The sequence below is a fragment of the Anabrus simplex genome, chromosome 5 (assembly GCF_040414725.1).
Source record: "Anabrus simplex isolate iqAnaSimp1 chromosome 5, ASM4041472v1, whole genome shotgun sequence".
In the NCBI taxonomy this organism is placed as follows: domain Eukaryota; kingdom Metazoa; phylum Arthropoda; class Insecta; order Orthoptera; family Tettigoniidae; genus Anabrus; species Anabrus simplex.
In genome coordinates, this window is record NC_090269.1 from 261,320,197 (window position 1) to 261,333,994 (window position 13,798).

The 13,798-nt window shown below is 40.6% G+C and overlaps 1 protein-coding gene across 2 annotated transcripts in view; it reads left to right on the plus strand.

The window, feature by feature from the left end:
* The window catches only part of fry (Protein furry), a 1,574,680-nt gene that overhangs the window by 366,952 nt on the left and 1,193,930 nt on the right, over positions 1-13,798 (plus strand). For both annotated transcript variants that reach the window (XR_011018272.1, XM_068227610.1), the window contains exon 23: positions 8,707-8,861. Coding sequence is in view for 1 of the 2 variants with exons in the window: in XM_068227610.1 (XP_068083711.1) it covers positions 8,707-8,861 (155 nt within the window). In the remaining variant the exon portion in view is untranslated. The remainder of the gene's footprint in view (positions 1-8,706; positions 8,862-13,798) is intronic.

Below are 13,798 nucleotides of genomic sequence, written 5' to 3' on the forward strand. Positions count from 1 at the left end.
GAATGGTATTAAGAATAGGAAAACGGACAAGGTATGTGATAAAAGAAGATCATTGCAGTATAAGCCAAAAATTAAGAATAACATAGTTAAAGAAGAAAAGGGAAATTACCTTTTGATAATGAAGATTTCAGCAAACGTTGGAAAGAATACGTTGAAGAGTTACACAATGAAGAGGAAATACACAATATGAAAGAGTACTTGGAAGAAGAAAGTCAGGTTCACGAATACGGAAAATACCCAGCAATATCTTGGGATGAGTTTGATGTCACACTCTTAAACCTCTGTGAAAATAAAGCAACTGATACAGACAATATTCCTGCGAAACTCTTGAAACATATGGGTACAGGAATGAAGAAGCTACTTTTTGAAATTGTTACAGTACTTATGAAAGATGAGTAATAGCTGTTGACCTCGTTCAGAGCAAAACAGTCATGGTACCATAGACAGGTTATAGAACTATATATCTTTTTTCCAATGCTTTGAAATTACTGCTAAACGTCGTGGAAAATAGAACAAAAGGAAGGATTGAGCAATATTTGGATGATGATCAATTTGGCTTCAGAGATGGCAAAGGCGCCAGCGAAGAAATTTTATTACTATATTTGATTCTCGAAAGGAAAGCCAATCCTTACTTCCACTGACCTTGAAGAATCATACTAATATTAAAGATTTTAAAATCATCTTTATTACCTTCAGCTGGACGAATTTTGTTCTTTAAAAGATTCTTTTCCTGGTGGTTTTAACATCGCACTAACAGGAAAATTTATGCCACATTAACTACTTAGCAAAAGACTTCGACGTGGTTAATTCGAAATTTCTATTTCAACCAGTGAAAAGAGCTGGCCTTGATTGGAAGGATAGGTGTCGTATACTACACTAGTGTCCAAAAGTAAGCATCAGTTACGAGTAAGCCGGGCAACAGGAAATAGACCGCAAATCGCTCGACATATGCACCTATCAACCTTACGTGTTCGCTCTGTAGAGGAAAGTAGTGTTCCCTGCTTTGACTAGCAGCGTAACAGCAAGGTAAATACAGCCAGTGCCCGCGCCCCATATTCCCTCAGTCGTGTTTGCCCCGTTATAGTGTGCAGAGTGTAGCCTCGTGGTGAACGTGAAAACATAATGGCACGACGACGCCATTTGGACCCCGTTTTGCAGGGTAGAATACTCGGCCGCCTGGAAGCAGGCCAGACACAGGCCGAAGTCGCCGTATCCTTGAATGTGCCACAAAGTGTCATTTCCAGGCTTTGGAGACGATTTCGAGACACAGGAGATGTTTAATAATAATGTTATTTGTTTTACGTCCCACTAACTACTCTTTTACGGTTTTTGGAGACGCCGAGGTGCCGGAATTTAGTCCCGCAGGAGTTCTTTTACGTGCCAGTAAATCTACCGACACGAGGCTGACGTATTTGAGCACCTTCAAATACCACCGGACTGAGCCAGGATCGAACCTGCCAAGTTGGGGTCAGAAGGCCAGCGCCTTAACCGTCTGAGCCACTCAGCCCGGCACAGGAGATGTTAGTCGTAGGCCAGTACCAGGTCGGCCAACGGTAACCACCCCACAGCAGGACCGGTATCTGGCCTTAAACGCCCGACGAAATCGGACTGCATCTGCAAGACAATTGTCGGCGGAACTTGCAGCCGTTTCAGGGGTTGTCGTTTCCCGGCAAACTGTGTACCGGAGGCTCAGAGCAGCAGGGCTGTTTGCCCGACGTCCAGCAGTGTGCGTCCCTCTCACTCCAGCACAGGGACGGGCCCGTTTACTGTGGAGCCGTCAACATTGAAACTGGGCCATGAATGAATGGAGGCATGTGCTCTTCACAGCTGAATCCCGCTTCAGTTTGCAGAACGATTCCCGTCGCACATTAATCTGGAGAGAACCGGGTAGCCGATACAAGCACAGGAACATCGTGGAACGGGACCAATATGGTGGTGGTGGCGTCTTGGTGTGGAGCGGCATCATGTTGAATGGCCGTACGGACCTGCACATCTTCATGGGTGGTCATAAGAACACTGTTAACGCTCGGAGATACAGGGATGAGGTACCGAGACCAAATTCGACTCTTCAGATGTGTGATTGGTCCAAACTTCCTCTTAATGGACGATAATGCCCGACCGCACCGCGCCGCTCTGGTGGATGAATATCTGGTTGGGGAAGACATTCATCGCATGGACTGGCCATCGAGGTCTGCGGATATAAATCCTATAAAACATGTCTGGGATGCATTGGGGAGGCGAATTGCATCCCGTCAGCCTCCACCAAGGACCCTCCAAGACCTTCGCATTGCCCTTTCGGAGGAATGGGATCGACTGCCACAAGAGCTCTTGGACCATCTGATAGAGAGCATGCCACGTCGCTGCGAAGCATGTGTGGCCGTTAAGGGTAACCGTACACCCTATTAACAGCATATTTTGTTGTGGAAGACATTGCCAAGTTTTGTTAGTTGTTATGAAAGGTGTACCTTAGCTATCAGAACCTTTATGACACTGTTTTTTGGACAAGTTGTGTGGCATATGGTGTGTTATTCAGCTTCCGTTTGTTCAGCAATCCGTCTGACATTCCTATCAGGTGGTATGGCCTCGTTTAGTGATTATGCTTAACTTTTGGACACTAGTGTAATTCCTTGCAAGTCGCACATCACCAGAATTGAAGTTTGATTTTTTCTTGTTAGTTCGTGAAGAAACTTCGAAATACCTTTAAATGCAATTGAAGCATTGTTGAACAAAATAATTCAAAAGAAACGAGCAGTACCTACATAGTCTTAAATTTATCTCGCCATTCAGAAAAAAAATCAAAATGATATTGTTGAGTTCTACGAATTTCTTCATTATTTTATTGTGAAACATGTAAACATCTCTGACAGTCGTAAAATTCAATTCTTGCTCCCACTGACCTTGAAGAGTGATACTAATATTAAAGATTTTTAAAACATCTTTATCATCTTCAGTTGGACGAATTTTGTCCTTTGAAAAATTCTTTTCACGGTGGTTTTAACATCGCACTAACACGTTAAAGGTTCTCAGCGACGGAAGGATGGGAAAATACTAGGACTGGGAGGGAAGCGGCCGTCGTCTTAAGTAAGATACAGCTCCAGCATTTGCCTGGTGTAAAGAATGGGAAACCACGGAAAACCATCTTCAGTGCGCCGACAGTGGGATTCGAACGTACCATCCCCGAATGCTAAGATTTAATTAGTTCAAACATTTCCAATTCTGGTAATACTATGGAAAGGTTGGTCTATGTGATCAGTGATGACTGAGGCGGAAACTAAAGGTGCTAAGGCTCGGGAGACGAATAACATTGTCTACCTCAGCACATCAGCATCTAGTGCTGATATAGAACATACTTTTTCTTTGATAATCAATGAATGATCTGATGATAGGAACCGCTGCAACGTAAATTTGTTGCAAATTTGACTACCCATGGTAAGAATTTGCAGAATATAAAAGATTAATCATGAACTTAAGGCTGCTGCCAAAAACGAAAAGAGAAGTATAGTTTTAAGTAAGAACTCCTTGGTTTGTAAATACTTCGTAGTTTTGCTTGCTTGATGAAATCTGTTTTAAGATTTTTGTTGTTGTTATTCATAATAGTCAATATCTCGGATCACATTGTCTTATTTTGACAAAGTAAATAGCAACTTAGTTAAAATGTGAGCAGGAGTGTATGTTAGAAAGTACGCAATAACTTATTTCATTACTTCCTATACAGGGTGTATCATAACTATACCGACCAAAAAAATAGGGATGCTCTTCGTGAACGATGGTGCAATCGGATTGGCAGAGAAAATTATTATTTTCGGGGAAATGAGGTTACTTTGTCACTACCGGGTGCGCGATTCAGATTGAAAAACTTGCCGCAGAGCCAGCCGCTGCCTGTTGCTGTGCGTCAAAGGAGGGAAAGGAAGGGAGGGGAAGTGGGAGGTGGGAGACAGATATAATGCTCGGTGCAAATGCACAAGTTTCTCGTTTGTTTCATATAGTCACTTCCCTGACCAAGTTAGCAAAGCACAGTGTGTTCTGCGCAAATTGACTACTAAGTTTGCGGAAGAAATTGGGGAGAATGACTCAGTTTCGACACATAGACGAAGAAATTGCTAATACACACCTAGGCTATGGCGCAGCTAATGGAAATGGGAGACAAGCCGCACTGCACTACACCGTTGTGAACTGTATCTCGAGGTAGGAGGAGGGCACATTGAACATTTATAGCAGGTCTTCTTAGGGTACATGCACCGGTGCATTGCGCGGCGCAAGATGCAAAAGACGACTTCGCTACTTTGACCAGAGTGCAGAACTCGACTTCTCGATTTTGAGCAATAACGCTGTCTCTCTCTTTCCCTACGCCTGTCTCACTCGCTCCGCCTGTCTCCCTCGTCCTTACTTACTCTGCAGCGCTCCGCCATCCGAACAGAGTTGAACTGAGCTCAACCGAGTTGACCCCAGCCAAGGCGCTAGTCCGAACCGAGCCGAGTCGGACTGATGCATGGTGCACAGAACCTCTGCGCCTCGGTTTGCACGCGTGAGAAGATTTTGGGCGTTTGAGTGGCCCTGATCTACTGTAATCAAACCATTGGGCGTATTGTTTCCTTCGTTCAGTATTTCATTCAATTTACAATGTTTTGAGTAAAGGAATACACAATCGTGGAGCGGCAACATTGTATCGAGCACGTTAAAAAATAAAGAACATTACTGCCACCAACAGAAGAGAGGAGAAATGATCTGGTGCATTCCTTGACTGACAAGTGTGTCTTCTTTCTAATTCCAGTGTGTTCTTGTACTCAGTGCACAGTTATGGCTGTTTAATAAACGAACTGTGGATATTGTATGTAGGAGACTAAGACAACCCTGTGCGAGTCGAATGAGGAAACTTGTGCATACGCGCGGAGCATTATCTCTGTCTCCCCTCCCTCCTCTTCTCTTCTCTGAAGCACAGCAGCGGCTTGTGCTCTGGCATAGCAAATATGGCGAGTTCGTCAGTTTGAATCGCGCGCCAATCCGATTGCACCATCGTTCTTAACATAACACACCGAGCGAGTTGGCCGTGCGGTTAGGAGCGCGCAGCTGTGAGTTCGCATCGGGGAGATAGTGGGTTCGAATCCCACTGTCCTCAGCCCTGAATGTCGTTTTCCGTGGTTCCCATTTTCACACCAGACAAGTGCTGAGGCTGTACCTTAATTAAGCCCACGGCCGCTTCCTTCCCATTCCTAGTCCTTCCTACCCCATCGTCGCCATAAGACCTACCTATATCGGCGCGACGGAAAAAGAATTAAAAAAAAATAACACAACTTGAAGAGCAACCCCTGATTATGTGTCGGTAGAGTTATGATACACCCTGTGTATCCTTTTAAAGTATTTATAAAGTTATAGTTGAGATGGATTAAGTTACAGTAGTCTTTAACAGACATGATATTACGAATGAATGAATGAATGAATGAATGAACGAATGCGTTTCTCTCCCAGTCACGGATGACCAACTGGGGAGAGTGTGTTCATTTATTGTAATCGCAAGTTACACAGAGTATTCATTTATTGTAATCGCAAAAATTATATGCCGTTCGTTTTGTTAGCTTAGAAAATTTCAATTAAGAATGTCAACAAAAAAATTAAAATATGCTTTACTAATACAGACCTATCTCATGAATGTTATGTAGACATGTCTTAAAAATTGTATAATCCTACCCTACTGAGGTATTTCCTGGTCTTTAGTCAAGTCTACCTCCTCATTAACTACTTTTACATTCTCTGTTTCCGCCTCGTTTACATTTATTTTTCCATATTGCTCTGAAAATGTTACATAGTTTTGCCGTTCTTCCGTATATCTTCCATTCTCTATTTAATAGCTTGGCGAGGTGTAAAGTTCAGATTCATTTTCAACTTTATCTCTCACTTTCCCATCTATATATTCCTCTCTTATTTTTCTCGTTTCTTTATTCTTTTAACAGATGTGCCACTTCAGTACGTGTACGGCATAAAATGCATTGATTTTAGTAAGTTTTTCCTCTTAAGGCTTTATTTTGCTGTACTCCCATCAGTCACCAAAAATTTCTCATTTTTCTTTTTACTAACATTTGTGTCCTTACCTCGTTGTTATTGTTTGAGTCATCAGTCCAGAGACTGGTTATATGCAGCTCTCCATGCCACCCTAATTTCTGCGTAACTGCTGCATCCTACATCTTCTCTAATCTGCTTGGCATATTCATACCTTGGTCTACCCCTACCGTTCTTACCGCCTACACTTTCCTCAAAAACCAGCTGCACAAGTCCTGCGTGTCTTAAGCTGTGTCCTATAATTGTATCTCTTCTTCTCGTCAAATTTAGCCAAATCGAACTCCTCTCACCAATTCGATTCAGTATCTCTTCATTCGTGATTCGATTTATCAATCTCACCTTCAGCATTCTTCTGTAATACCACATTTCAAAAGCCTCTATCCTCTTTCTTTCTCAGCTAGTTACTGTCCATGTTTCACTTCTATACAATGCCACGCTCCAGACGAAAGTCTTCGAAAACATTTTCTAATTCCTATATCAATGTTCGAAGTGAGCAAATTTCTTTTCTTAAGAAAGACCTTCTTTGCTTGTGCTAGTCTGCATTTTACGTCCTCCTTACTTTTTCTGTCGTTGGTTATTTTACTACCCAAGTAACGATATTCATCTACTTCCTTTAAGACTTCACTTCCTAATCTGATATTACCTGCATCACCTAACTTCGTTCGACTGCACCCCATTACTTTTGTTTTGGACTTATTTATTTTCATCTTGTACTCCTTAAACAAGACTCCGTCCATACCATTCAGCAATTTCTCGAGATCTTCTGCAGTCTCAGATAAAATAATATAATCAGCAAATTTCATGGTTTTGATTTCCTCTCATTGGATTTTGATTCCCATCCCAAATTCCTCTTTGATTTCCTTTACAGCCTGCTATTGAAAAGGAGGGGGGGGGGGGAGACAAACTACCATTTATTTTACGAAGTTCTACTAGTGTTGTATTATTACTTTCTGTCCTTATTGTTCGTCTTTTTGTGTCTTTCACTCTTTGACCCGCCTTCTAACAAAGTTTGCTGTAATCTCTTAATATATTTCTCTCCCAGTAGTATGCCATTCCTCTCTCATCTAGTAACTTCTTCACCCCCATTCACCCACTAGCCCTGATTTTAATGTTTCATTTGGTGCTGTTATTCTGTGCCTAGAATTTCACCTCATGGCCCCGATTTTAGTCTCAACCAATAGTTCACTATTCGTTTCACAGTATCTGCCCATATACTCATTCCTTCGCACACCATTCTCACTCCACTATTTGCAGTACAGCTTGGTAATTTCTTAATTATTTTGTAAAATTTACTTACGACTACGTCTGATGCTACAGTTCCATGATCTACTCCCCAAATTTGTTCTCCATACAGCAACTTGGGTTTAACTACTGAATTAAATACTATACTATACTAGCCAAAAAACTTACTCCATTTGCGCTCTCTATCTGTTCTGACCATCTGCCATTGCTGCTTGTAATCAAGCTTGTCACCCCTTTTTCTAACCGTTACTCTGGTTTTCTGTAGATTAACTGTTAAATTCCACTCTTTACAGTATTTTTCTATCATTAATACTATTTTGCATTTTGCCTGGCGTTAATGCGAGTAGAAGGATTTCGTCTGCAAAGATCAGGCCTGGAATATCTTCGTTCTCGAAGCATGAAGAAGCAAGCTCCTTTCTCAAAGCCTTGAATTGGAAGATGTCATTAATAAACAATAAAAATAATATAGGTGACAGTATGAAACTCTGTTTGAGACACAATTTTGAAAAGATCTCACTTTTTACTACACCATATTTCACTTTATAGAACATTTAAATTCCGAATATTTATTTTCAATTGTTCTTATCATTTACTCTGATAACTCCGATCTGCCTCGACTTACATTGAAAGCTTTTTCTGACTCTGTTGCTGCAATGCACATCTTGTCTCTTTTCTTCTTCATGTACGTATTATCCAGGATTGCTTTTACTGCCATAATATTATCACGTGTCCTCATTCCTTTTATGAATCTGGATTGGAGTCTTGATATGATCGAGAACCCTTCTGCCGAATTCATTAGCCGTTTCGCCAATATCCCTGTATAGATATCTTGCTTAGTGAATCTAACAACGTTATACCTCTATAGTTACTTGGATTTGATCTTTCACCACATTTTGGGAATCTCGCTCCCTCGAAAATCTTGTTGAATATTTTTACTATGTTTTCAAGGACAAAGTTATTCTCACCTACTTCCTTCCAGAATGCATTATTGGTACCTGAAATTGCTCTGATTTTTTTCTTCCTCACTTTCTCTAGTAATTATCTTACTTCATCAACTGAAGCAGACTTTATACTATCAAATACAATTTTAATGATTCTGCGCACGGTCACTCAACTAATGCTTTCAGAGAGCGACTGGATATCATAATACAATAATCCGTGGAAGGTAAATATATATTACATTATACGAGGTGTTTGTTACACTTTTGAATAGAGAATGAGTGTGTGGGTTTTTTCGAAGAAATTCGGGCTATTTTCCAAAGTTTTCTCTCGTCAGCCCTAACTATCACTTACTCAAATTTATCGTTAGATGCACCTTGTAATTTCCTTTTCCTTTCTAGTTTCTTGAAAAAGTGCAGCGCGATTTGAGCTTAGCAATTGGTGTTGAATATATGTGTTATGTTGTTGCAGATCTACCAGCTGGCTCGCGAAACCGTAGTTCTGCTGCTCGAGTGCAACCCGGACATCGGCCCTCTGCTTGATTGGGTTGTGGACCGCTGTTACACAGGCTCGCCCAAGGTAGCAGACGGCTGCTTCCTCGCGCTCGCCACGATATTCAGTGCAAGGTAGGAATACAGTTACAAATTTCAGTATCTATAGGTTGTTAATCATTTATGAGCAAAGTCTTCCATGAGCCATTTTGCTCTCCTCTTCCGCCCCCCTTTATTTACTGCAGGGTCTGTAGGATAGAGTGAGAGAGAACAGACGAGTTTTGTTCCTGAAAAGTATGTACTGTATATATTCTTCCATTGTTTGCTGGCATCTGTTTACCATGATACATTAACATATATTTCGAAACCTCCATGTCTTTTAATTCAGTGTTCAAATCCTTTAATTCAGGAGGTGGTCTGCCATTCAAAGTAATTTTACTTTCCTCACTAAAGGTACGTGATCGTAAGGAACGGTTCAAAAGGCTCTTTACAACACAGTCACAATCATAGGTGAATGCTTCATCATTCAGTTTAGAAGCCATGTTTGGAGAGTGTAGGGGAAGAAAGGAAAACACCGTTTCCACCGGCAAATAATGCACGATAATAACAAAGAGAGACCAGACCCTGCGTCCAGTCGATTTCAACGAGCTTCAAGGTACCTGTGGGGGTACACTCAACAGTAACTCATGTATAAGGGTTTAGGTCAATATGCTTTCGTTTTCGAAAAATAAAAAAATGAGGTCAAATATCATGACGCAGGATCCGCTTCGGATAAAGTGGAGGTGATAGAACACTAAAAGGCGAACAAATTTTATTTAAACAGGTTTTCGAAGCCATAGTTTGCTGTGATCAACCCGACGATTATTCTACCTAGGTACCCAACTTGCCAGAGGGTTTCTTTACACCGAGCTCGATAGCTGCAGCCGCTTAAGTGCGGCCAGTATCCAGTAATCGGGAGATTGTGGGTTCGAGCCCCACTGTCGCCAGCCCTGAAGATGGTTTTCCGTGGTTTCCCATTTTCACACCAGGCAAATGCCGGGGCTGTACCTTAATTAAGGCCACGGCCTCTTCCTTCCACTTCTTAGGCCTTTCCTATCCCATCGTCGCCATAAGACGTAAAGCCCCTAGCAAAAAAAAAGGTTTCTTTACAACAGTTTTCAATTCACATTTCGGACGATAGTGTTTCGTGACATATTTTGTTTGATATTTATCTTTTTTTGATGTTTTGCAAAAGATATCATTGGATGTTAAATACCGTGTATCAAAAATAAGGATTACGTGTGATATACTAAGAAACAAATGGAGCAAACAGTATGTTTCAGCAATCTTTGAAAAAGGATCAAAATGACGAATATGCGCCTCACACGGGAGTACAGCTCCCTTCCTCAAGATGAATGTGGTCAAATTTATCAATCCTTATATTATGAAATTTTGGAATATACTCTTATGGAAATGGATGGAAGATTTCGCGGTTGTGAAAAAAAATTGTTTGCCTTGGTGATACCACAAAATTTGAAGAATACCACATGCTTTCCTCTAGTGCACTTGAAAACGTGCAAAATTTCTTTGGATCTGTGTTCCCCAAGACACGTCGTTTAAGAAACGAACTTTCCAATTTTATGTGTTGATGTGATGTACAGGCAGATTTCCGCCGAAAAGATGCTAGAAATTCTTCATGAGGATAAGGACTATTTTACGGACGCTCTTAAATTGTTCTCCCTTAGTCTGTCCTCCTTCTCTACTGCAGTATCTGTGGAAAGATTTCTAACATACGTTAGGAATGTAATTTCAGAAGAGGGATTTTCTTCTTTAGGGAATATTGGCATTCAAAAAGAAATTCAACTGCAGTTAATGAAGCAAAAGCTATTCTATGAAGACATCACCGACACGTTTGCTGCCTTAAAGGTTCAAAGGATCGATTTGGTATACAAGAAATAAGTAGTTGAATTATTAAGATAGGTACTGGTATGGAAATTCTAATTCCCATGGAGGGAATTAGGTATTTTTCCACCAATAAAGCATGTCAAGAAACAGATCAGATGTAAGGCTTTTCAGGCGTTTGCTCTATTAACCAGCGTTTCGTCTTAGGTCTGACACTAGACTTATCAGAGTGGGATGTGTCAGACCCTACCCACTGACGGTGGGGTGTATGCAGGTGAACTTATCAGAAGCCCATTATAAGAGGCACAGTCTGATAACCGCATACGGGAGATAAATCTCCTCAATGGAATTTTGCCCGCCTAGCAATTCCGAATGGAAATTCTAAGTTCCCATGGAGAGAATTAGATATTTTTCCACCAATAGAGCATGTCAAAAAACAGATCAGATGTAAGGCTTTTCAGGCGTTTGCTCTATTAACCAGTGTTTCGTCTTAAGTCTAACACTTATCTCCGGTTTCATAGTGTTGGATCTTAGTGTCTAGTGACAGGCATTTCTCATTGTACGTTGAGCAGGTTAGAAACTTGACTTTTTTTCATTTTGTTAGTTCTGTTTATCCATGGTTCTTTCTCGATTATGTATGTGTGACGATTTCTCCAAAATATTTGAATTGTAGAACTATGTTGATTCTATCTTGATTTTTTCAGTCATTTATGAACACTTAATTTATGCATAGGAGTTTTATGGGGATAATCTCAGTTTTCTCGAAGGATACTTGTAATCCTATTTTAAGGCGATTTTTTGAGACTGGTGATCTGGGCACGAACGTTTTCCAAGTCAGGGTCTCAGAGAGCTAAATCGTCCGCAGTCACAGGCAGTATGCTGTTATTGAGGGTTTTGCTCCAATTTTGATTTTCGGTGGGTTTTCCTTTTGCTAACGTCCCATGATGTAATGGAGAGCATATTGACAAGCAGTGGAGATAATCCGTCACCTTGTCTGAGGCCAGTTTTAATTGTAAAAGCTTTTTATACTTCTTTATAGTATGTGTTGGTTTAAGTTATTTCGATGATTTTTATTGATTTGGGATGAAGACCGTATGATCTGAGGATTTTTAAGTGTGGGTCTATGGATTCTGTCTTTCTTTGAAAGTTATGAATGAAGTAAAGTTCTGTTTATTTCTGAGCGTATAATATTCCATTATTAGTGAAGGCTGAGAATTTGGTCAGGGTAATTTCTGTATGGGCGAAATCCTCCTCGGTATTCTCCAAGTTGCGGTTCCAGAGTGCTTTTGATCCTGTTGTAAATTATGCGAGAGAAAATATTGTATATGCAGTCCAGAAGGCTTGTTCCTCTCTCATTACCTGGGTTGGTTTTATCTCCTTTAAAAAAAATAATAAATGTATTATTTCTGTGGTCCAGTGCTCCTGAATTTTCTCTGTGATCCACACTTCTACTATTAATACCTAATTTTATATCAAGTGCATAAACTCCTAGCATAGTAGAAATGTAAATACACAGTTTTAGGTTTAATTCACGTAAGTTGACATGTACATATGTATGTCACTACATATAGTAGAATACCACTGCTAATAATTAGTTCATAATTAGAAATGCCAGATTAAACCCCAGCGTAATCAAACGTAGCATGCCTTAAATCAAGGTATCTGTCAGTAATTTCAACATTTTCAAACGATGTCACTGTTCATGTAACAGCAGTCGTAAAACTATGTTCAGTTTCCGGATCTGCGAAACGTCTAGTGGCCCGTATTTTGCAGACACGGTCATTTTCGACTCTGTGGCGGATACAAACACAACAGCGAAGCATTCAGAGACAGAGTAGAATGACCAACTTGTCCTTGATGACGACCAAAAATCGCCTGATTGAACTGATGTGCATGTAAGCAGAAACTCTATAAGTGCCATTTTGTTTTTATAAAACTTAGCTTAACACATTATTTTATAAATGCCTTGTCGGGTAACAACTCTCAAAACTTTACGCCATGCCACTGGGTGTTGCAGGGAAAAAGGTAATTGAAAGTACCTTGAACTAAAAACCAAAGTTTACACTACTAGGCCTACATGCTCCGAATGGCGTCTGTTATTGTTCACTACGTATTCCATGCGGTCAATGATTCGTGCATCCATGTCAGCAATCTGATCAGCAGCAGTTATCACGGTCTCGATGTTTACACGCAGTTCATCATGGGTACGTGGTACCGAGGTGAAACACGGTTTCGTTACCATACCTCACAGAAAAGGTGCCACGCACATTATTTCTGGACTTCTGGCAGGATAGGGAAAGGCAGATCCACTGGACACGACCCTGAAAGACTTGCTGGTCGAAATCCAAATAAATGTCACAAAGTCTGCAAGTCGACATGGAAGCAGGTAATGAATGACCTGCTGCCGTTCTTTTCAGCGTCGCAGTGATGGTCACAGTGTGCTACGCTATGACTGGATACCGCTTCCCACACAGTGACCTTTTCAGGATGTGAGGGTCTGCAGATTTTCATCAGGATTATCGCAAACTGGGAACTTGATGTCTTGCTTGTGTGCGAGCTCACTCAGGAGCGCATTGCATGTATCTACGGGTGACAACCACCCATGGAGAGAGGTCTATATACGGGCACAATATATAAACATATGATATGTATATATAATGTTCAGTTACTTTTTTTTTTTTTTTTTGCAAAACCCTGTATCTTAACAATGACCGGAAGGCCTTTTTCAATTCAAGTTGAATATTGTACAAGGTATATCAAAGGAGTTTTGTTCTGAACGGTGTATGTGCTGTCGATTAGTATTTCTTCGGCTAGATTGACATACTGCAGCTGGTTTTACAGGCGTATCGAGGATGTATTCATGTTGCAAGTATGTTGCAAAAATGAGCAAAATGATTGAAAGGACCACCAGAAAAACAGTAACAATTATTATTATTATTATTATTATTATTATTATTATTATTATTATCGGTTGTGTAATGTAATTGATTGAAGCACTTTTATTCTCCAGATTACGAAAACTACTGCCAGCAATGTAAATGTGCATTTAAGAGTGCTTAATGTGGGAGATCCATTTCAGTAGATTTACTTGTACCGTAAAAAAACCCTTTCAGGGCAAAATTCTAGCACTCCGGCATCCCATAACATGTATTTCATGTGGAGCAAGTTTGTTACGCGGATCGTGCTACATA